General features: G+C 34.4%; 4 protein-coding genes across 5 annotated transcripts; all 4 read right to left on the bottom strand.

Annotated features, from left to right (window-relative positions):
• Positions 1 to 1,082: 1,082 nt before the first annotated feature.
• On the bottom strand, positions 1,083 to 6,657 carry LOC146958247 (uncharacterized). 2 transcript variants are annotated; one of them, XM_085739788.1, is made up of 12 exons: positions 6,416 to 6,657; positions 6,016 to 6,110; positions 5,686 to 5,861; positions 5,329 to 5,532; positions 5,053 to 5,187; positions 4,446 to 4,685; positions 4,227 to 4,337; positions 3,550 to 4,130; positions 3,098 to 3,378; positions 1,826 to 1,955; positions 1,575 to 1,733; positions 1,083 to 1,497 (listed from the first exon to the last, which is right to left on the bottom strand). In XM_085739788.1, the coding sequence occupies exons 9-12, from the start codon at positions 3,127 to 3,129 to the stop codon at positions 1,486 to 1,488; spliced, it is 333 nt and encodes a 110-aa protein (XP_085595914.1). In that variant the 5' UTR covers positions 3,130 to 3,378; positions 3,550 to 4,130; positions 4,227 to 4,337; positions 4,446 to 4,685; positions 5,053 to 5,187; positions 5,329 to 5,532; positions 5,686 to 5,861; positions 6,016 to 6,110; positions 6,416 to 6,657; the 3' UTR covers positions 1,083 to 1,485. The 2 variants fall into 2 exon arrangements, with proteins under 2 accessions (XP_085595914.1, XP_085595915.1); XM_085739789.1 differs by lacking the exons at positions 3,098 to 3,378; positions 3,550 to 4,130; positions 4,227 to 4,337; ... (4 more) ...; positions 6,016 to 6,110; positions 6,416 to 6,657 and adding an exon at positions 2,056 to 3,048.
• A 4,248-nt stretch (positions 6,658 to 10,905) lies between these two features.
• LOC146958246 (uncharacterized) lies at positions 10,906 to 11,691 on the bottom strand. Its single transcript, XM_085741347.1, has one exon. The coding sequence runs from the start codon at positions 11,629 to 11,631 to the stop codon at positions 11,101 to 11,103; it is 531 nt and encodes a 176-aa protein (XP_085597473.1). The 5' UTR covers positions 11,632 to 11,691; the 3' UTR covers positions 10,906 to 11,100.
• Positions 11,692 to 18,068: 6,377 nt separating this feature from the next.
• Positions 18,069 to 18,844, bottom strand: LOC146958245 (uncharacterized). The gene has a single exon (XM_085741346.1). It carries the CDS (start codon positions 18,784 to 18,786, stop codon positions 18,253 to 18,255), a length of 534 nt encoding a protein of 177 aa, XP_085597472.1. The 5' UTR covers positions 18,787 to 18,844; the 3' UTR covers positions 18,069 to 18,252.
• Positions 18,845 to 19,548: 704 nt separating this feature from the next.
• Positions 19,549 to 19,944, bottom strand: LOC146958244 (uncharacterized). The gene has a single exon (XM_085751831.1). It carries the CDS (start codon positions 19,942 to 19,944, stop codon positions 19,549 to 19,551), a length of 396 nt encoding a protein of 131 aa, XP_085607957.1.
• Between the last annotated feature and the right edge of the window lie 1,699 nt (positions 19,945 to 21,643).

The following is a 21,643-nucleotide window of genomic DNA, read 5'->3' as shown; positions in this document are numbered from 1 at the left end:
AATATTTCCATTTTCAACCTTTTAGTCATACTAGACCATCGACCCGTGCTACCGCACGGGTCATTTTAAGAAGCTAATATTCACTGTAAAAATAAAACAATGTAGTTTGCTTGAATGTAAAAATTGTCGTAAATCAAACCATAATGTCAATTACAATAGACTTTGTTATTGTTCCATAATTCTAGTACGTAGTTCCTGTTACTTTGACATAACATATAATTTTAAAAGAGAAACTGAAGTTCGTTGACATGCAAATAGTTTCAATAAGTAAGAAAATGAATAGTACACAAAAAAGTCATACACATTACGGAAAACTTCCCTGTAGACCACATTTGAAGCAACATCGGTATCATCGCTGTCCTCGTCATTAATCAATATCTTTAAACCACCCCTCGAAGTAACCCGTGATATTGCGACATTGGCATGTAAATAGGGAGGGGGGCGCAGAACAAAAGGATGCAGTTGAAGTGGAATAAAATTATGGCCAACATTTTGAGATAAAGATTAATATGAATAAAATGAAATTAATATTTTTAATATAGGGCATTTTTGTTTGACTTAAGAATTGGCTTATAAATAGGGTGTAGGGACGCAGGATAAAGATTAATATGAATAAAATGAAATTAATATTTTTGATAGGGCATTTTGTTTGACTTAAGAATTGGCTTGTAAATAGAGTTTAGGGGCGCAGAACAAATGACTACCATAGTTGACTCTTTAAGTAATTATGGACTTTTGACCCGTTCTATTAAAAATCATTCTAAAATGTTTTCAAGCGTTGAAATTAAATATGTAGAGTTAAACTTCTGGAAAAATTCTTCATAGATAAGTGAGCATGTACTTATCTCATAGACTTGTACTATTCTCTCATACATTTGTTGCATTTACTTATGTCTTTCCTGCAATTCATTTTGTAACTTTTAAAAAAATCAAAGAAATAATATCATTTGTGATTGATGGCAAACATGAGTCTATACGAAGCCACTGTGTATATTGACTAATAAAGCAATATAATAGTGAGATAAATCGCCTATATTGACTAATTAACCTAGTGTATATTTTTTATAAAAAATATTTCATTATAAAATGAAAAGTAAAATTACCACTGACATTAACCAAAACACACAATTATCAGGATTCATAATAATAACCATGGGATAAATCGCAACTTAACATAGTGCAAATGATAGGTTTCAAAAACATTAAACAAAATGAAACAACAAAATCCAAAAAATAGTCTAGCGCCAAATCAAGTACAACACCACCACAATCTATGTTGCTAAGCATTATTTTATCCGTTAACTTTCATCTTCATTCAACACTTTCAATTTTCACACAGACAAATTTGGCTGGCTTATTAGCAGAAGCATCTCCATCTTCCATACGGACATTGTCACTTGAATTGGCACTGTTGGATGACCTCTTTAGACTTGGTTTGCTCGTAGGAGTTTCCACCACTTCATCTCGGCTGCACGAATATGCATTCTATGTTGCTTCCTGCAAACGGGGAAATCAAAATTACCATGTGGTCGTTTTTATACTCAGTATGTGTAGGGCTATTTGTAGAATTTTACCAAGACAGAATCATCATTAACTTTGCCCTGAGTAACATCATTACGATCAACACCAGCAACAATAGTAACCAATGATGCACATTCAGTACATGATCGAAAATACCATTCAGCACCTGTTTCAATCTCACAAATGGTCGCCAACACTGATCCGCAACATGCCTATATAAGTTAAAACAACATTAAAAAAAAGGTACTTAAGGTGCTGTGCAATTATTTCAAAAAATAATTAAAAGCCAGGTTGTAAGAAATACCTCGGTTGACTCGATCAGATTTTCAATTGTCATCAGCTTTGTTTTAACCAAATACTCAGTCAATGCTACAATGTTCTGTACAAACTTCTGATTAATAGTTTGAGTCAATTCAATTTCTCCATTGTTCATCCTATTTTATACAGTAGTTTAGCATGAAGATTAAATTATACGCACATGATAATCTATAATCCAGGTAAGAATACTAAATTGTATACCATAGTTAATCTTACCCACTCTTACATGCATCAACCTCAGGTAAATCTCCATTTAAAATAACCTTAGAACTAAAATGGCACCTAAATACTTCCTTAACTTGCCAAACCGAAGGATCATAATAAATGGTGAAGACATGTCATGTGTTGCAAAATATGACTCTATTTTTTCAACAAAATCACTCCACAAAGAGCAGTTTATTCGATTGTTTCTGTATGTAATCAAATGTTAGATTATAAAGCTAAACATGCATACACCAACAAAGTCCATGGAAAATGAAGGAGATAAAATTAAAGGATAGTGCAAGAATACAACTGAAATATAAAAGAGACAGAATACTAAGATTTACTCTAAATCCTCAAGAGCAATGTCAATGAATTTCTTCTTTTTTCCATTCTTCTTTTTAAAATGATAATAGATAAAGAAGCATCAAGGAATTACACAGCAACAACAGCAGGGTGGTGAAGACAAATAAATTCAGATTTCAAGTAATAAGAGCTTAGAAGGCATGTCTACAATTATGCAGTACAATCAACAAACTCAAGCTTAATCGCTGTATGAATTTCTATCTTCATTGTATGGGTTATAACTTGGAAGACACATATAAATCAATGATGCTAGCAACTCATTTAGAAAAGCATTTATATAGTTAAAGTTTAGGCAGAGGATGTAAATGCAGGTATTATAATATAAGTTACAGATAACTTAATCAATCTAATTTCTAATTAGAGAACAAAAATATCCAATTTTATTTTCCTCACAACGTAGCAGATAAAAACTAATTGCATATTACTATGAACAGCAGATAAGACAACAATATCATCAAAAATTATAAAATAGAAGAATTTGGCTCAGCTTAAGACATCTATTCTAACACTAAACACTGACAAAAACAGAAAATCACCTTATGAAAATGCAACCCACATTATACTTTTAATCAAAAATTTGTGAAGAAATTCAAAATAAATATATAAAATCGCATTGATAAGTTAGAAGACAATGTGAATTTGCGATAAAATGAGAAAGAAATTGAAGAGAGGAGGGAGATCAAGATTTGACCTGAAACACAAAAATGATGTCTGCGTTGACATGTTGGATTTCAAGAATATGGTGTAGCTGAAGAAATTGGATTTGTTTTGCTTAACAACGTCGTATCAGTCACATTTCGTACAGATTGAATCAACTCTCTATTAAGTCAGTCCTCAATTCAGTGAATGTCGTAAATCAATGACACAAAATGAAGCTTTGTTTTATATAACTTTCAATTCCAATAACCGTGTAGAAGCATCGACTGAGGTTCTGTTGTGTGTAATGTCCTTCGAGAACCTCTCTGTGTTTTCCTGTTAATAAAGATAGGGTTCTGAATATATTGAATTCAAAGAATATGCTAGCTACTGCTCATGAATTTGAAGACTTTGATTTCAAATAGTTTTCAGCATAAAACTTCTATCTTTAAAATGATAATAGCTACATGAACAACAAAAAAAGGTAGATTAGAGTAGAGTATGTACCTGAAGGTTCAGAATTCAACTTAGCTGACTTTAAAAGACGGAAACGAAAGTAACAGGGAGCTCCCTTCAATTTATGCGTCAAACAGAAGCTAGGCAATTTGTGTCTCTCGGAAAACCTGAATACAGAGAAAGTGAAAAAACAAAATGCGAGTTCGAGGAAAAAAATGTGGAATTTGCTAATAAAACATAGTCACACATTGATGGTAGTTATTATAACTATTAATGTTTAAACTCAGGTAAGCTCACTTCAAAACCAACAATGAAAAGGAAAGAGCAAGGGCAAAAAGAGAAGATAGTCACTAATTCAATTTGGAAAGAGCTCGTTTAATTCCAAATTGTTTGTGTGCAAAAAGAGAAAATGTTGCAGAACATAATTTAATACTTTCCTATTCACAATGATAATGTGCATTTGCTCAACAGCAAATTGGAATCAAGAAAATGAAGGGAAGCTCATGAGCAAAGGAGGCAGCTCATGAGCAACAGAAGGCTGCACGCCATAATAATCGACGACAAAAGAGATTGCATCATCCAGACCAGCTGCCACACGTACTTTCAATGTGTCAAGATTCATACATGCTTTCCTGCCAAATATGTAGAAAAACAATTGAGCTTAATTAACAACTTTTAGGTACTAATTGCATTTGATCCTCTTATTGCTTGAAATGTTATTAACAAACCTTTGAAGCAGCATGCACAAATAGATTCCATTCCAGCACAATTGCAATTTCATTTCATGGAATGTTTGAGATAACCGATGAAGAAGGCTTTGGTATTTCTCTCCGTGTAACCTTAACAGAATGTGATGAAAAATTGGAGGGAGATAATCAGTCCATGTGGATTGAAGAACAAAAGAAGAATGCAAATAGAGTTGTGAATGAAGAGCTGCACAATGATACCAAGCTTTCAGTTTGCAGAAGCAGTGGAGAAGGATCAAGTAGGGTGGGGAAAAGGAAGATTACATGGCAAGACCAAGTGGATCAATTAAGGGTTTGATCATATAAGTAGTACAATTTATCTTAACTCCTGCCAATTTGGAATCTGTAGCCTTCTGCCTCATAATATGTAGCAGATTTTTTACCTTCAACAAAATCATTCTAGTTTTATGTTTTCATCTTGTAGAGATAAAATATACTACCCTGTAGAATCATGTCATCATATGTTATAATATATAAAATATACTGGCAATTCACAATCTTCTACTAATTCACAATTCATGTTTTAGTAACTTCAAAAATTAATGTTTGTATCATATGCCCTCTTGCTGTCATCAAGCTCACGTAGCCAATTCACATGAAATATATCAAACTTATCCTAAAGTCAAATTGTGACAGACGAAAAGCATTTTCATTCGTATATATGTGTGCTTTTAGCTACTTTTTAATTGGCACCTCAGCGAGCAATGTCACAACCATAAATATCTCAATAGTAAAAATCTCGATAATAACTACTCACATAAACAATACCATAAAATAAAAATTTCTAGCTTCTTCCTTTTTAATTAACCTTCAAAATTTGTGTTTAAGTATGTGATTTACGCTGTTCTTTGTATAATCCGCGTCATTTAGTAATTGATGGCATATGGGAAGTAATCTTTACAATGGTTGTTTTGCTCCACTCTTTATTTCTTGCAATTGAATCCTGCAAAAGTAACTAACTGACTTTCATAATCTATTCCATAAAGAACTATTCCATAAGATAATGCATATTAAGAAGTTCAAAGGAAAAACAATTAAGAAAACATCCACATTAAACGTATCGAAAGATTTATAAAATGCTAACCTGCGGTGCGGTGCTCAACGCAGCAGAACCATAAACAGAACTATATTGTCCTCCATACTGAGCAACAGAAGCATGAGCCCTACTATAACTACCAACATCAGCAGCTTCCTGAGAACTACCTAATATACCTGAATGTCTCGAAGCTGCAGAATGGTGAGCAGCATCATGTGCTCCAGCAGAAGCTCCAAAATAATTAGCACTCAACTACAGTCACAATTTACAAAATCAACCTCATAATCTACCAAATTATATATAAAAATCCAATTTTTACACATCAAAATTTATTTCCAAAACAAAAAAAAAGTGTCTTTTAATTCAAAAAAAGTATACAATTCATGAAAAATACAAAACCCTTACATTTTGGCCATATGCAGACCTCCATACTGAGCAACGACAGAAGCATGAGCCCTACTATAACTACCAACATCAGCAGCTTCCTGAGAACTACCTAATATACCTAAATGTCTCGAAGCTGTAGAATGGTGAGCAGCATCATGTCCTCCAGCAGAAGCTCCAGAATAATTATCACTCAACTACAGTCACACTATACAAAATCAACCTCATAATCTACCAAATTATATATAAAAATCCAATTTTTACACATCAAAATTTTTTTCCAAAACAAAAAAAAAGTGTGTTTTAATTCAAAAAAAAAAATACAATTCATGAAAAATACAAAACCCTTACATTTTGGCCATATGCAGATTGACCTGTGTAAGATTGGCCATAATTGCCACTCCCTCTGGAAGAATACATGTTGATTCTTCAAAGAGCGACCAAACCTGAAATCAAGAACAATTGATCAAATAATTCGTTAGAATCACGACAAAAAAATCAAATTGGCGATTTTTTTTTGAAACTTTTCCTTCATTATTTTTTTTCTTCGTGATTTTGATTTTTTGTACTCACCGATTGAAGAACAATGGATTGGGGATTTGAGGGGAGGTTCGGCAGAGGAGAAATTGGTGGAAATGAATTGGGGGAAAAGGGGGTAAAGAAACCCTAGAAAGAGTAGAGAAGAGACTGAAACTGAAACCTCTCTGTTAAGGTGGTTGATTATAATTTCAGTGACATCAGATGTAATTACCTGATTAGAAGAGAAATCAAAATTGAAGGAGAAGTCCCAAAATGATTAGTTCATTTCAAAAACCTCGATTTTGTAATCGTGTGTTCTCCCCTTCTGCTCCGACCACCAGTATCGTCGTGGTGACCTTTGTCGCCGCCGATGGATTAGGGGGAGAGGGTTGGCGGTGGTGATGATGATAAGAGGAAGAAGAAGAAACACTTGTGAGAAAGAGAGGAAAATATACATACCAAAGAGAGAGGAAAAATTGTTAGGGTTTTGGGATCAGTTAATTAAATAAGGGGTAATTCAGTAAAGTTAGCATACATTTTTAGGTTAAAATTAGGGCTAACATTAGCTTACTGGTTAACTTTTACTAGACTCTTGACCCGTGCTACCGCACGGGTCTTTCCAAGAAGAAGTTAAACGAATAAGTCGCAACAATGTAAACATATATAGTTTAATAGAAGTCATATAAAAATTAAAAAATAAAATGAATTGAAAATTGATTTCATCGGTTATGGCCATTATTTGATGGTGAAATGTCAAAAATTTAAAATTACAAAACAGGTTGACACTATTAAAAATTACAAAAGAAATTAATAGAGATAAATGTTGCAATAAAAATAAAAATCTTCATAACATTTGAATCTTACCAAAACATCTATTTACTTTTAGCAGATCCAAAAACATACTCCCCCGGTCACATTTATAAGCAAAAATGCACTTTTTAGGTTCATTGAATAAATTATGAATTTGGCCTATATATTGACCAAATACATTAAGTATTGAATGAATCTAAAAAGTGATTTTTTGCTTATAAATGTGACCAGAGGGAGTAATTTATTAAGCTTATTTGTTTGCTTTTTGATAACAAAAGTTAGGAAAATATTTTTTTAAAAGGAAAATTAACACACATGTTAGCATGATCTCGAAAATCAAAATAAGTAGAACTATAACTAATAATTAAGACCTGTTAACTATAAAAAAAACCACATATTTTACTGATATTAACTAAAATTTCAAGTAAAATTGTTGATGTCCTTTTTTCAGTTTACAATAGGATCCCTTGAAACAACCATTTATAGGTGGTATGGTACCCATGTACTTTTTTGGATGATGACTAAACTGATTGTTAGAGATTCCACATTGAGGCTTAAAGTCAATTATATAATCCAGAAGAATAATTATTTATATATAAGTTTAAATATATGTATTAAGTTTAGAGATATATACAAAGAATTTCCCATTTTTTACCATTAAGCAATAGAATTTTCCATTTCAGAATCTCAACAATAATAATGTGGAGTGGCTTAAACTTTCTATTTTTTGGTCATTGCTACTATCTTTCTTCCATTGAGAATCATGCTATGAGTATCCTATTTCTTTTCTCTTTCTGAAAAGCTTTTTGGTTGCATTCTCTTTCTGAAATGCTACAATATGAATCTGTCAATGTGAAAGAAAAAAATTAATACCAGTAAAAAAGAAACAGCTTTAACTTGTAAGAAACAACAACACAATGATACATGTACACATCTCATATTCCCTAACACTTATTCAACGCCCTATTTTATCTTTATGATCAAAAGTTTATGCATGAAAAAAACAACAAAAGATTCATATATTCATCCAATAAAACACACTTAAGCTTTTTTTGCAAAAAAAAAAAAGATTCATATATTTCAAATGAGGATTAGTGCTATTACATATAGTTTTTTGGCTCCCCAATTCCATTATATTGGGGAAAAAATGTTTTGGAATATACAAAGAACTTAGATATCAAGGACTAAAGCTAATATTATTTCAAAAATAAAAAGGACTAAAACTAATATGCAAAATGGAGTTATATATGCCCTTCTTGATGTCAGAGTCATGAGTGATCACTCTATTTATAGGTTGATGGGATAAATTAAAGGTGAAATCCTATTTATAATTTTATATAGTTCGGATGGCTTCAAATAACACAATATACCCAACTTTTTGTCTCTGCATCAAAAGGCTCTGAAGTATTATCCTCCTTATCAATCATTGTTGAAGAATTTTTTTGGTAAAAATCCCCAAAAAGATTATTAAACTGTTTCTAATCAAACCCATAAAACAAAATAAAAAATGAAAATGAAAGATGATTCAACTTACATAATTTGTAGAGGAGGGAATTTGGATGAATATTAAAGACAATACACACTTGAATCTGCAATAGTGAGGAGGGACAACATCAATGTAATTGTAGCCCAAACCATGTTGTCGATGAAGAACAGTCCTAAAACTCACTATTCCAAAGCAAATTAAGAAAACAATTTGTACCTCGAACGAATCAATAATTCATTTTAGCCATTCGGATACACATTAAGAAAAAGGTCAACAATTGAAGATAAACCAACTATCCTCAAAAGAAAAGGAATTGCACATGAATAAAAATGATGAGAGAAAATTACCTCAACGACAAAATATTCAAGACGACGGTGAGGTAAACAGGAGGAGCGGCGCTGGTACAACCTTAAGAAACTGAGTGATACAGAAGACAGGAAATTAAAGATCATCCTTGCTGCTTCTTGAGTAGGCCTTCTAGCGCCCTGCATAAAAAGAGAATAACAAATTGTTACCACATTGATTCAAGTCCAACACAGGAAAAAAAACGACACTGTTGCATTCTTACATCCCTAACATGAAACTGAATGCAAATCCTTTTGTATTGAAGTCGTAATTCATTCACAATTTTGTCAAAATCAGTGACTGGATTTAGATTCAAAGGAGCTGCACAAAAAAACACCAAGCAACTGATTAGCATGACTAGATTGATTAGAACAGAAATTGTATGGAAATCCATTAAGATTAACTGTACCACAAAGGTATGTGCACGCCACTATTTATACCGGACTCATAGACAAAATGAATTTGAATCATGGTGACATGTGTACACAATGAATTGGGGAGTTGGAGAGACTTCTCGTGGAATACAAATTCACTTGCTGCATGGAGAGATATGGAAGGCCACATTAAATGTTTAATGGATCAGTGGGTAGTTGGCAGGAATGACCGAAATTAACGCAAGAAAATTTTGTTAATTTTGTTAATAAAGGTTGGAGCGATCTGTATTGTCAAAAAAAATAGGAGTGGATATGCAACAGATAAATGGTAGTGGAATTTGTTAAGAAGGACTGTAGCGACAGATAAGAGTGGATATGCAACAGATTTGTTGATAAAGGTTGGAGCGATCTGTATTGTCAAAAAAATAGGAGTGGATATACAACAGATAAATGGGAGTGGAATTTGTTAAGAAGGACTGTAGCGACAGATAAGAGTGGATATGCAACAGATTTGTTGTTTTTATTGTTAATAATATTTTGTTAATAGGAGTGGATAGGAACAATTTGTTAATAGGAGTGATTTTTTTTATGTTTATCTGTTTAGTAGGAAACGATTAGGAACAATACGATTTTTGGCTTGCAAAAAAATAGGGTTAATAGGGTTAAACAAATCGGAATTAAGTTTTAGGGTTAAAACAGTAAATTTCAGCAATAGGGTTTAGGTTAAAATTAGAGCTAAAATAAGCTTTCGGGTTAACTTTTATAGATAAATAGATTAGGGTAGAAAATATTTGCTTCATGAAAAAAAAGGCAGGAGGATAGGAATAAAATTGGTGCGATGCATTTTTTTAGATGGAATTTGTTATGTTAAATAATTGCAAACCTAAAAGTGTAGAAAATATTTGCTTAAAAAAAAAAAGAAGGATAGGAATAAAAAAAAAAAGGAGGATAGGAATTCAAAAAAAAAATAATAAGGATTCGGCCGGCCAAAAGGAGGATAGGAATAAAAAAAAGGAGGATAGGAATTAAAAAAAATAAGGATTCGAAAAAAAAAGGATGATAGGAATAAAAAAAAAGGAGGATAGGAATTCAAAAAAAAATAATAAGGATTCGGATGGCCAAAATTATAGCAAACTTGATAACAAAATTCGGCTGACATTAATTAAGTAAGATGATCAATGGCTAAAATTGAATGGCGCCTAAATGTGGAAAATCCAATGGCTCAGAAAAGTGGAGGGAGAAATGGGGGGAAAATATTAAGGTTAGAAATAGCTTTAGGGGTTAAGCTTTATTATATAAGATATAAGATATATAGATAGATTTTTTAATGGTCTCCTTACAATTTTGTTTCAATTGTCCTTCGGATTAACCTGTAAAGTATAGAGTTTGTTCAAGTATAGGGACAAATTCGTGTCTAAAAAAGGATCCGATAAAAATTTAGACTAGTGTTAGAGACAACGGCTTCTCTTACCCATAATTTGCTATGTTTTTTTTTTTTTTTATAGGCAATTGTAAATGTTAGTTTATGTAAATTGAATCCAAGACCTCCTCCTTCAACCCCTAATTTGCTATGTGATCAAATGCTTCCAATCTACATTTTATATGTCATGTTTTATCAAGAAATTAATCTGCAATAAAATACAATTGTTGCAAAGAGAAAGAAATAAAAAAAATTACTCAACAATAAATATTCGGAACACGGTAGAATGCTAGAATAGCAACAAATTGCTATATATTAATTTACTTTATTAAACGACTGACTCTCCCTCCATATACATCATCACACCAAATTAAGGAGACCCTAAAATTAAAATACATCCAAACCAAAATTAACCATCACAATCTTCTTCTCATTTTGGGCTAAGTATACCCAAAATAACACAACCATGCAAGGAATCCAATTTAAAGTTTATCAACGGCTTTGGATGCAAGTTCACTAAGGAATGCGATTTGCTTGTTAAGAGCAGTAATAGCAGGGTTAACAATATGCTCATCAGCCATTACTCTATCACATTGACTAGGTCCATCAACAGCAACTTTGCAATCATAACTAGCAGTTTGAGGATCCTCAGTGATTTCACCCAAGCAACTTTTGAAAGACCCAACTACTCCATCATAAGCAAAACCTGCACATGTTTCAAGTTTTGGATTTTTTTGTGCCAATCCTTTAAGAAAAGCTTGTCCTTCGACAGATTTTTTTATGGCGATTTCAACGACAGCTATTGAGAGTTGTTTGTTATCCTTGGCTTGCGCTATTTGTGGGCTCGATAGAACATTGCTACATTCTGCCTTGTTGGATGAAGCAGCGCAAATTAAGGAAACTAATGGTCCTCCTCCTCCTACTAAACCAAGAAGTCTTGCATTTGCTGCAAGTGGTGATTGAGAAATTAGGATCAAACCAAGGAACAAGGAACAAATTGTTGAAGAATTCATTTTTTTAATTATTTTTTAATTAGGGTTCCTTGGTTTGACGGGAGTGTGTTTGGTTTCATAGGTGTTTGAGTGTTTTATAGTAACGGAAATTCTAATTTAGGGTAACGTACTTTTAAGAAATCACAGCGATTGCGATGCTTGGGAAACGCTCGCTGCTCCAATAATTTAACTTACTTGCTGGCCTTTCATTTTTCAGTCAAAAAATAGAATTGCATTCGATTGTTTTTTATTTGCCCCATGTTTGTTAACTGAATCAAATAACTAATTTTTATTTTCTTTCTTCCTTAGCCAATCAAACAACTACTATCTACGTAAATATATATTTATGCAAAAAAAAATCTACGGAAGTATATTATTGTAACTTTTGTCAAAAAAATATCTTATTGTAATTATGAATTAAGTAACATGTATCTTATTTTTTATACATTATTGATACTAACTTTTTAGATATTTCATGGATCTCTTTTAGATTTTGTCGAGTATTGTTGATGTTTAATTGAATAAAGGTTGTCATTAAATGACTTTGTTTGAATCTTAAAAATGAAAAAATAACAAAAATAAACATATTTTTTTATTAAAGAATAGATAACTTAGAAACATTTTTTGTTGTGGGGTCAAATTGTATATTTTTATTTCTTTTTAGAGACCTAATTGTCGATTTTCTAACGTTAGGTATGGTATGGACCTAGTTATCTTTTTTTTCTTTCTCTTATTAAATGTTAATAGTTTTATTAAATGTTAATAGTTTTAGGTGATTTAGTATTTAGTTATTAAGTATTAAATGTTAGTGATTTAGTTTTAGGCGATTTAAAGTGATTAAATTTTGTAGTGGTAATTTCTTAATTGATTTGATTTTCATATGTGGTATGATAAGGAGTATCGTAGTGTAAATTCAGGGAGAAAGGTGAGAGAGCTTTCTAAGTCGGAGGAGAATTTTAGGTAGTTTTGGGATCCTATGGAGGCGTCTGGCTTACAATGATCTGATATACACTAGATATTCAAGACCAGTAGTTTTTCATCTACCTGTGGGGGAGATGACGATTACTTTGGACGATGTGTCTAATCTCCTCCACCTTCCCATTGAGGGCCGCATGCTGGATCATGACGCAGAAGTGGATCGGGACCATGGGATTATACTGATAACTATGTTGTTGGGCATGTCAGATGTTGTTGCTTGTGCTGCGTCAAAGAGTGAGTATGGTGCTCATATTAGTTATCCCGCGCTGAAGCGGCTTTATGAGGAGCACTTGACAGAAGCTAGACGGCTGGAGGACTCACATACGAGGGAGGAGATGCTGGAGAGGGATAGGACGAGGAGTTGTTGTGTGAGGAGTTTCCTTCTATATATTGTTGGTAGTGTGTTGTTCACTAACAAAACGAACAGACACATCGACGTGATATATCTTGATTGTATGGTGGACTTGAATGCTATTGAGAAGTGTTCATGGGGAGGGATGACCTTAACTTACCTGTATGATTATCTTGATGATTATGTCTGTCTGTGTAACAAGACGATGACTGGATGTGTGACCCTTCTTATGATAATAATTTAATATTCATCTTCATCTATTTATGAATTTTTTTAATATTTTTTTTAAGTTTTTATAAAAAAAAAAATTATCATTATGTTAGATTTTTTTTCTAAGTTCGTCTACATTTATTTAGGATTTTATTTTAATATTTTTGTGAAGTTTTTATAATTTATTTATCATTTTGTTAGATTTATTTAGGATTTAATTCAAATATTTATTTTTGTGTATTATTTTTTCCGCCGGGATGGATTTTGGAGCATTTGCTAGGTTCGTACCCAAGGAAGCCTAACAAGAGCTGGAAGCCGGAGAGACCATGTGTCGGGAGATGGCTTACTAGCAGAGGGCATACAGTTGTGCACCATTACCGCCGACTCCTGGATTGCTTAGAGGTGGATGACGTGAAGTGGTATACATATGATGATCACAGAGCGGTGCACCCTTTTCAGACCATTTGCACTTACTCGGGATGGCTGATGTGCAGGAAGGAGAGGGTGTACCGTCATTTACCTGAGCGGGTGAAGAGGCAGTTTGGATATATACATGACGTCCCCAGACATCCGTCAGATGTCTTTAAGATTCATGCGGAGATGGTGGCTACTGTGTTCAGAGACCCTCGTCAGTGGTGCTACACTGATTGGGGAGAGAGGTGTGAGAGAGCATGGCAGCATGAGCCTGACTACATGGCTTAGTATGCCAAAGTCTCTCACCCTCGGATTATCCCACCTGATGACGGATCTCCTCCCAGGCCGGCGAACCGGGAGCAACTTATATATGGAGGAGGAGCATGCCAAAGAGATGCGTGACAAATCGACGATCATCAGGGATGTCATGCAGATATCGGATAATGTTGTGGCCATGAGCGTCAAGATGACTAAAGAGGAGTTGGTGCAGGAGATGATCCGGATTGGCAGTACTGCTCGCCATGCCCTTATGTATCGGATTGCCAGGCAGCGCAGGGGGCATAGGCATCGTAGGCAGCAGGGTTGATTATCATTAGGCTTTTTTATGTACATTTTGACTTTGATGATGGTGATGTATTATAATGACATTTGCGTACATTGTGATACTTCTATGACATTTTCGTACCTTTTATATTATTTCTTGCGTTTTATTTTTATCATGTTAAAATTATTTTTACTTTTTATATGTTTTAGAATTGATGAATGTGAAATTGGATGAAAATGATTGAAAAAATGTGTTCAAAATGGTATGTATAAACAGGTTCAAATGTGGGGGAAAAGGAAAGGAGAAAGCTACTAGAATGTGAACCAGGAACGCAACGGTAGTTAACTACCGCTGGCCTCAGCGGTAGTTAACTGCTACCGGATATGCCAACGGTAGTTAACTACCGTTTGAGACAATTTTGTATTTTTCATGTGTTATTAGGAAGCTTTTGAAGTTAGAAAAGCAATTTTCATTCGTATTAACCAGTAGAGCATGGAGTTTGTTCTAGGGACAAATTTGGACTCATGTTATAGACAACAGCTTCTCTTACCCATAATTTGCTATGTATTTTATAGGCAATTGTAAATGTTAGTTTATGTCTATTGAATCCAAGACCTCCTCCTTCAACCCCTAATTTGCTATGTTTTTTTTATAGGCAATTGTAAGCGGTAATTGAATCCAAGACCTCCCCCTTCAACCCCTAATTTGCTGCTATGTGATCAAAGACGAGTTTTAACATGGGACAAGTGGGAAATTTCCTCATCTTGGGCTCACATGTTCCTACCGGTTAATACCGGTAAATTTATGATCCAAATGCTATCTAGCCAATTGTCAACATAAAATAATCATTTTTTCCTTTGAAAATGAGAATAAAAAAGTAAATTATTAGCGTGTTCGAACTAATGAATTATTTTCAGTAGGGAATAGTTACATCACGGTTTTCTCAAAAACAAAAAAAAATAGCAAAAACAAAAAAAAACTGAAGTAACATTAAATGTGAATATTTCTTTAAACATGAATTTATCATATTGTGAAAGTTTAGTTTATCCTTCTAGACTTTTTTTCTAGACTTAATTACTCATTGATAAATAAATTAATTTATACACTGACTAATATAAAAAGAATTGAACAATTGCATCCAATAATGTGTTGTCATTTTATTTTTTTATTTAATAAGTATGACAAATCATTTTCTCAAAAAGTATGATGACAAATCTTATGTTTTTAATTCATTAAGTGGTGTGACTATGTATCAATATAGATGTATGTGTAAAATAAATTTATTTTATATTTGTGTGTCTCATATATTTTCTGATAAAGATTAACCATTTTTAAACAATGTTATAAATTTTGTATCGATAAGATATTAAAAAAATGCAAAAAAAGGCTTTGATATTATTTATGAATACATTCTAAGCTTATTAATTAATGAAAAATGTCAAAACACATAACAATACCATCAAATTTATTTAGTTTTTTTAAGGGACAATAGCCTCAAATTTGTTTTGTAGTCTGGGTCATTTAATTTTTATTTTGTTTTTGGCGGACCTTGGTCATTTAATATTGAAAACTGTACAGCAGGTTGCTGATAAAGAAAACAAAGCAATCCTAGCCATACCCATTATTTTATACTTGGGAAAAGACCGGCACGTTTAGAAAATTATGAACGGTGTTTTTTTTTATGAAATTTTCATTTTGATTAAAACTAAAAATATTAATTATTGTTGTTTTTAGTTATAAAAAACCAAACTAATCATGATTATCTATTTCAATGACACCAACAATATAGCCAAAAAATATAATCTAAATTCTTTTTTTAATGACACCAACATCAATCTTTATTAAAGAAAAATTGTTTAAGGGTATAATTGGGATAATGAAAAAGTAAGTATAAATATACTCATATAGTTTGTTAAACTTTTTAAATGATAAAGGAAAAAAACCAGACATATATATATATATATATATATATATATATATATATATATATATATATATATATCGTGTTTGTTACATTTTTTTAATATTTAAATTTATTCTTATCTATTTATTACATGTGTTATTTGTATTCAAAATTGAAGATATTTTTGGAAAGAAAAAAGTCAGTCCAAAAGAGTTGAAAGGAGTTGTTTTCTTTATATATATAGTATATATTAAATCAATGAGAAAAGAATATGGCGGTATGGGTTTCCGAAATTTGTATGGTTTTAATCTAGCTATGCTAGGGAGGCAAGGTTGGAGGTTAGAAACCAACCAAGATACTATAGTTTCTAAGGTCTTTAAAGCTAGATATTTTCCAATGGGGGATTTTGTGGGTGCAAAATTGGGTCATAACTCAAGTTTCGTTTGGCGTAGTATCCATGTTTCACAGGTAGTAGTTAGAGGTAGCCTCGGATGGAGAGTGGGTGATGGGTCAAGAATAAGAGTATGGTATGATCCATGGATTAAGGATGAAGGGAGGTCGTATGTGACAACCGCGGTACCTATGGGGAAGGGAGGCTTGGTAGTACGAGACTTGATTGACTCAAATGGTAAAGTGTGGAGAGAAGATGAGGTGAAGACAATGTTCAATGAAAAAGATGCCAAAAATATTTTAGCGATGCCTCTTATTGATGAGGTGAGTGCGGACAAACAATTTTGGCCATTTATGACTCATGGGAACTATAATGTAAATTCAGCATATCACTACATAATGGAGCATTTAGTGAACAATAAAGAATGGAGAATGGAGGGAAGTTGGTTGAAACTTTAGAGGCTTAAAATTCCACAAAAAGTTAAGGTGTTTCTTTGGAGGGGAGACAGAGAGTGTCTTCCTACAAGATGTAGGCTTCAAACTCACGGTGTTCATTGTAGTGATCGTTGTGTGCATTGTAATAGCTCTTTCGAAAACGACTGACGTGTTTTCTTTGGATGTGAAAAGTTAGAACTAGTTTGCAGTGCAGCAGGTCTTTGGCATGTCATAAGGGAAATTTGGAAATTGTGGATGGATTCGTATCTCTCTTCTTCCAACTACTAGATTTTTTGCAGCATGAACAACTCCTAAGCTTTGTGATGACATTGTGGTGCATTTGGAAGTGGTGAAACGACAAGCTATGGAACGACATTGAAACTCAGCCACACATTTTAGTGCAAACGGCGCGGGAAGTGTTGTTACAATGGCAACAAGTTTGGGACAGCCAAGGAAGAAGACACAGGACAACCATCGCACCATCGACCTTGGAGAGCAAAGGCAAGAGCAGTGGAGTAAACCGACAACGGGAGAAATGAAATGCAATGTTGACGCAACCATATTCCAAGCGTAAGGGTTAACACAGCGGAAGCAAGGGTTAACATAGCGCAAGGGAGAAATGAAATGTAATGTTGACGCAGCCATATTCCAGGGGCATTACATAGCGGCAAAGACAGCTTGGTATAAGGGCCTTCCACAACCTCATGAGGCGGAAGCACATGGTCTCAAGGAAGCAATAAACTGGCTTGGTACTATGAGACTACCTTCGGTGTCTATTGAACTTGACTGCAAGCAAGTGGTTGGTGGCATCTCTAGCACTCTCGGGACCAATTCCATGTTTGGAGCTATTCTTGATGTATGCAAAGCTTCACTTCAAAAATTTCAAAACTTTAAGATAAGTTTCGTTAGGAGACAAACAAATAATGTTGCCCATTTGTTAGCTAGGAAGTCATTATCTTATGTTTGTTCCCAAGTTCATGATTATATGTCATCTTGTATTGAAACTGATATTATTAATGAAATGAATTACTCCCTCCGTTTTTAAATATAAGCAAATTTAACTTTTTAGTTTCATTCAATTAATGATGTATGTGGTATATATTATGGACCACATACATCATTAATAGAATAACATAAAAAGTCAAATTTGCTTATATTTAAAAACGGAGGGAGTAATCTTGTTTCTGTCAAAAAAAAATTACTCTACAATAAATATTCGGAACACGGTAGCATACTAGAATAGCAACAAATTGCTAATTTACTTTATTAAACGACTCTCCCTCCATATAAATCATCACACCAAATTAAGGAGACCCTAAAATTAAAATACATCCAAACCAAAATTAACCATCACAATATTCTTCTCATTTTGGGTTAAGTATACCCGAAATAACATAATCATGCAAGGAATGCAATTTAGAGTTTATCAACGGCTATGGATGCAAGATCGCTAAGGAATGCGATTTGACTGTTAAGAGCAGTAACAGCAGGGTTAACAATATGATCTGCATCCATCATTGCATTGCATTGATTTGGTCCCTCACCAGCATTTTTGCTATCATAACTAGCACCTTGAGGATCCTCATCAATATCAACCAAGCAATTTCTGAAAGACTCAACAGTAATATCATAAGCAAAACCTGCACATGTTTCAAGTTTTGGATTTTTTTGAGCCAATCCTTTAAGGAAAGCTTGTCCTTCTGTTGCTTTTTTCAGGGCGATTTCAACCATAGCCTTTGAGAGTTGTTTGTAATCCTTGGCTTTCGCGATTTGTGGGCTTGATAGAACCTTGTTACATTCTACCGTGTTGTATGAAGCAGCGCAAACTAAGGAAACTAGTGGTCCTTCTTCTTCTCCTAAATCAAGAAGTACTCTTGCATTTGCTGCAAATGGTGATTGAGAGATTAGAATCAAACCAAGGAACATGGAACAAATTGTTGAAGAATTCATTTTTTTTTTTTTTAAATAGGGTTCCTTGGTTTGACGGGAGTGTGTTTGGTTTCATAGGTGTTGGAGTGTTTTATAGTAACGGAAATTCTAATTTAGGTTAATTAACGTATTTTTAGCAAATCACAGCGATTGCGATGCTTGGGAAACGCTGATCCAATTATTTAACTTCTTTGCTGGCCTTACTTCATTTTTCAGTCAAAAAGTAGAAGAAGGTTGCTTTTCTGACAAGGAATACTTCCAATTGACACATGGAAATGACCTTAATGCCCCCAGCGGTTGTTAACTGCCGCTGGAAAACACGCCGGCTGTTAACTGCCGTTGGTACCCAGCGGTTGTTAACTACCGCCGAAGCTGAAGGTAGCGGTTGTTAACTGCCGCTACGTGCTTGCCCGTTAACTACCGCCGAAGCTGAAGGTAGCGGTTGTTAACTGCCGCTACGTGCTTGCCCATTTTCCAGAAGCTCATTTCCATTTTCCTGAAGGTTTCCTAACCAATTTTCATTTTCATATTCATTTTCATCTAAAAAATTTATCAAATAACCAATAACCAATTGAAAATTCTTCTAAAATTTTCATCTAATAATACCTAAACATATTCATCCAATATTTAACAGGAACATGGTAAAATTAAAACGCAAGAAATAATATAAAATGAACGAACGTACGTATATGTCATATAAATAGGAAAATGTATCGAACATGTCATAATAACACATCATGATCATCATAGTCAAAAAAATACAAAAAAAAATCCTAATACTAATCAGCCCTGCCTACCCTGCCTCTGCTGCCCCCTGCGCCGCCTGGAAATCTGATAAGTAAGGACGGGCTCAGTAGCACTAACTATCCGCAGGACCTCCTGGACAACCTCCTCTTTGGTCATCTCGCCATGCCTGGCCGCAATATCTCGGGCTATGTGAGCCACATCCCGGACGATGGTCAGTGTGTCAGGCATCTCCCTGGCATGCTCCTCCTCAATCAGCTGCTCCACGTTCGCCGGTCTGGGAGGGGATCCCTCATCAAGTGGGAGAATGCGAGGGTGAGAGACTGTGGCAAACCAAGCCATGTAGCCAGGAACATGATGCCATGGTGTCTGACACCCATCTACCCAACCACCTACTAACCATGCAGTAGCGTCCATCAACACGGTAGTCAGCATCTGTGTAGGCACCTGAGGGACAGCTGAAGGATGTCTGGGAATGTCCTACACAAAGGAGAACTGCCTCTTCACCCGCTCAGGCAAATGACGGTACACCCTCTCCTTCCCGCACATGAGCCATCCAGAGTAAGTGCACAGCATGCTAAATGGGCGCACGTCTCTGCGATCATCATAGGTAGAAAACCTGACATCATCCACCTCCAAGCGATCCAGGACTACGCGGTAATGGTGCACATCCGTATGCCCTTTGGTAGTGAGCCATCTCCCAGCACATGGTGTCCGCGGGTCCCAATCCCGGTTACGCTTCCTTGGGTAAGGACCTGGCAAATGCTCCAAAATCCATCCCTGCAACAAAATAAATAATACACAAAAATAATTATTCGAGTTAAATATTCAATAAAGTAGTTAATACACAAAATAATAGTCTAACATTATAATAAAATTTATAAAATAAATTCATAAAGAAATTAAGATAAATATTACCATCAAAAGAGTCGCAGAGCCAGCCATCGTTCTGTTATTCAAGATAACAGAATCATCCAGATAATCATAGAGGTAGGCTAAGGTCATCCCTCCCCACGACCACTTCCCAATCGCCCCCAAGTCCGCCATGCAATCCAGATATATCAAGTCGATGTGTCTGTTCGCTTTGTTAGTGAACAGTGCACAACCGACGAGATATAAAAGGAAACTCCTTACACCGCACGCCCTCCTCCTAGCTCTCTCTTGCATCTCCTCCCTCGACTGTGGGCGCTCAAGCCGTCTAGCCTCAGTCAGGTGCTCCTCATAAACCCGCTTCAGTGCGGGATAACTGATATGACCAGGAGATTCCTCCCTAACCTGATCTCTGGCATCAGCATCTGACATGCCCAAAAGCCTGGTCATCATATCAATCGATTGGTCCCAATCCATCGACTCATCGTGCTCCAACATGCGGCCGTAAATAGGAATGTGCAGGAGATTATGCACATCATCCAGAGTGATCGTCATCTCCCCCACAGGTAGATGAAAACTACTCGTCTCCGTGTGCCACCTCTCGCACAGAGCACGTATCATCGCATGGGTCACAGTCGCATACCCAACGTGTATCAAACCATGGAGGCCAGACCCCTCCACAGGGTCCCAAAACCATCTCAAAGCCTCCTCCGGCTTATCGAGCTCCTTCAACCTCTTCCCTGCGTTTATGCACTTATAACCCGTTTGATCATGCCACATCTGAAATTCAAGTTAAATAAGACATTGTCACTATTTTAAATGATTCAAATCACTTACGCTATGTTATATTAATTAATTAAATCACTTACGCTACCTAATATAATTAATTAAACAACTTACGCTACGTTATATTAATTAATTAAATCACTTACGCTACGTTATATTAATTAATTAAACAACTTACGCTACCTAATTTTAATTAATTAAATCACTTACGCTACGTTATATTAATTAATTAAACAACTTACGCTACCTAATTTTAATTAATTAAATCACTTACGCTACCTAATATAATTAATTAAACAACTTACGATACGTTATATTAATTGATTAAATCACTTACGCTACGTTATATTAATTAATTAAACAACTTACGCTACCTAATTTTAATTAATTAAATCACTTACGCTACCTAATATAATTAATTAAACAACTTACGCTACGTTATATTAATTAATTAAACAACTTACGCTACCTAATTTTA

The sequence above is a fragment of the Medicago sativa genome, chromosome 1 (genome assembly GCF_051527215.1).
Source record: "Medicago sativa cultivar Bolivia chromosome 1, Bolivia_mono, whole genome shotgun sequence".
Lineage (NCBI taxonomy): Eukaryota > Viridiplantae > Streptophyta > Magnoliopsida > Fabales > Fabaceae > Medicago > Medicago sativa.
Note: the sequence above shows the minus strand (reverse complement) of the source record. Positions and strands in the feature narration are given on the sequence as shown.

Coding starts and splice junctions, on each gene's coding strand:
- LOC146958247 (XM_085739788.1), bottom strand. CDS start 3,129: ATGTCAACGCAGACATCATTTTTGTGTTTCAG. Junction 1,956..3,097: donor ACATCATTTTTGTGTTTCAG/GTCAAATCTTGA, acceptor TGTATAAAATAG/GATGAACAATGGAGAAATTG. Junction 1,734..1,825: donor ATCTGATCGAGTCAACCGAG/GTATTTCTTACA, acceptor TAACTTATATAG/GCATGTTGCGGATCAGTGTT.
- LOC146958246 (XM_085741347.1), bottom strand. CDS start 11,631: ATGAATTCTTCAACAATTTGTTCCTTGTTCCTTGGTTTGATCCTAATT.
- LOC146958245 (XM_085741346.1), bottom strand. CDS start 18,786: ATGAATTCTTCAACAATTTGTTCCATGTTCCTTGGTTTGATTCTAATC.
- LOC146958244 (XM_085751831.1), bottom strand. CDS start 19,944: ATGCTGACTACCGTGTTGATGGACGCTACTGCATGGTTAGTAGGTGGT.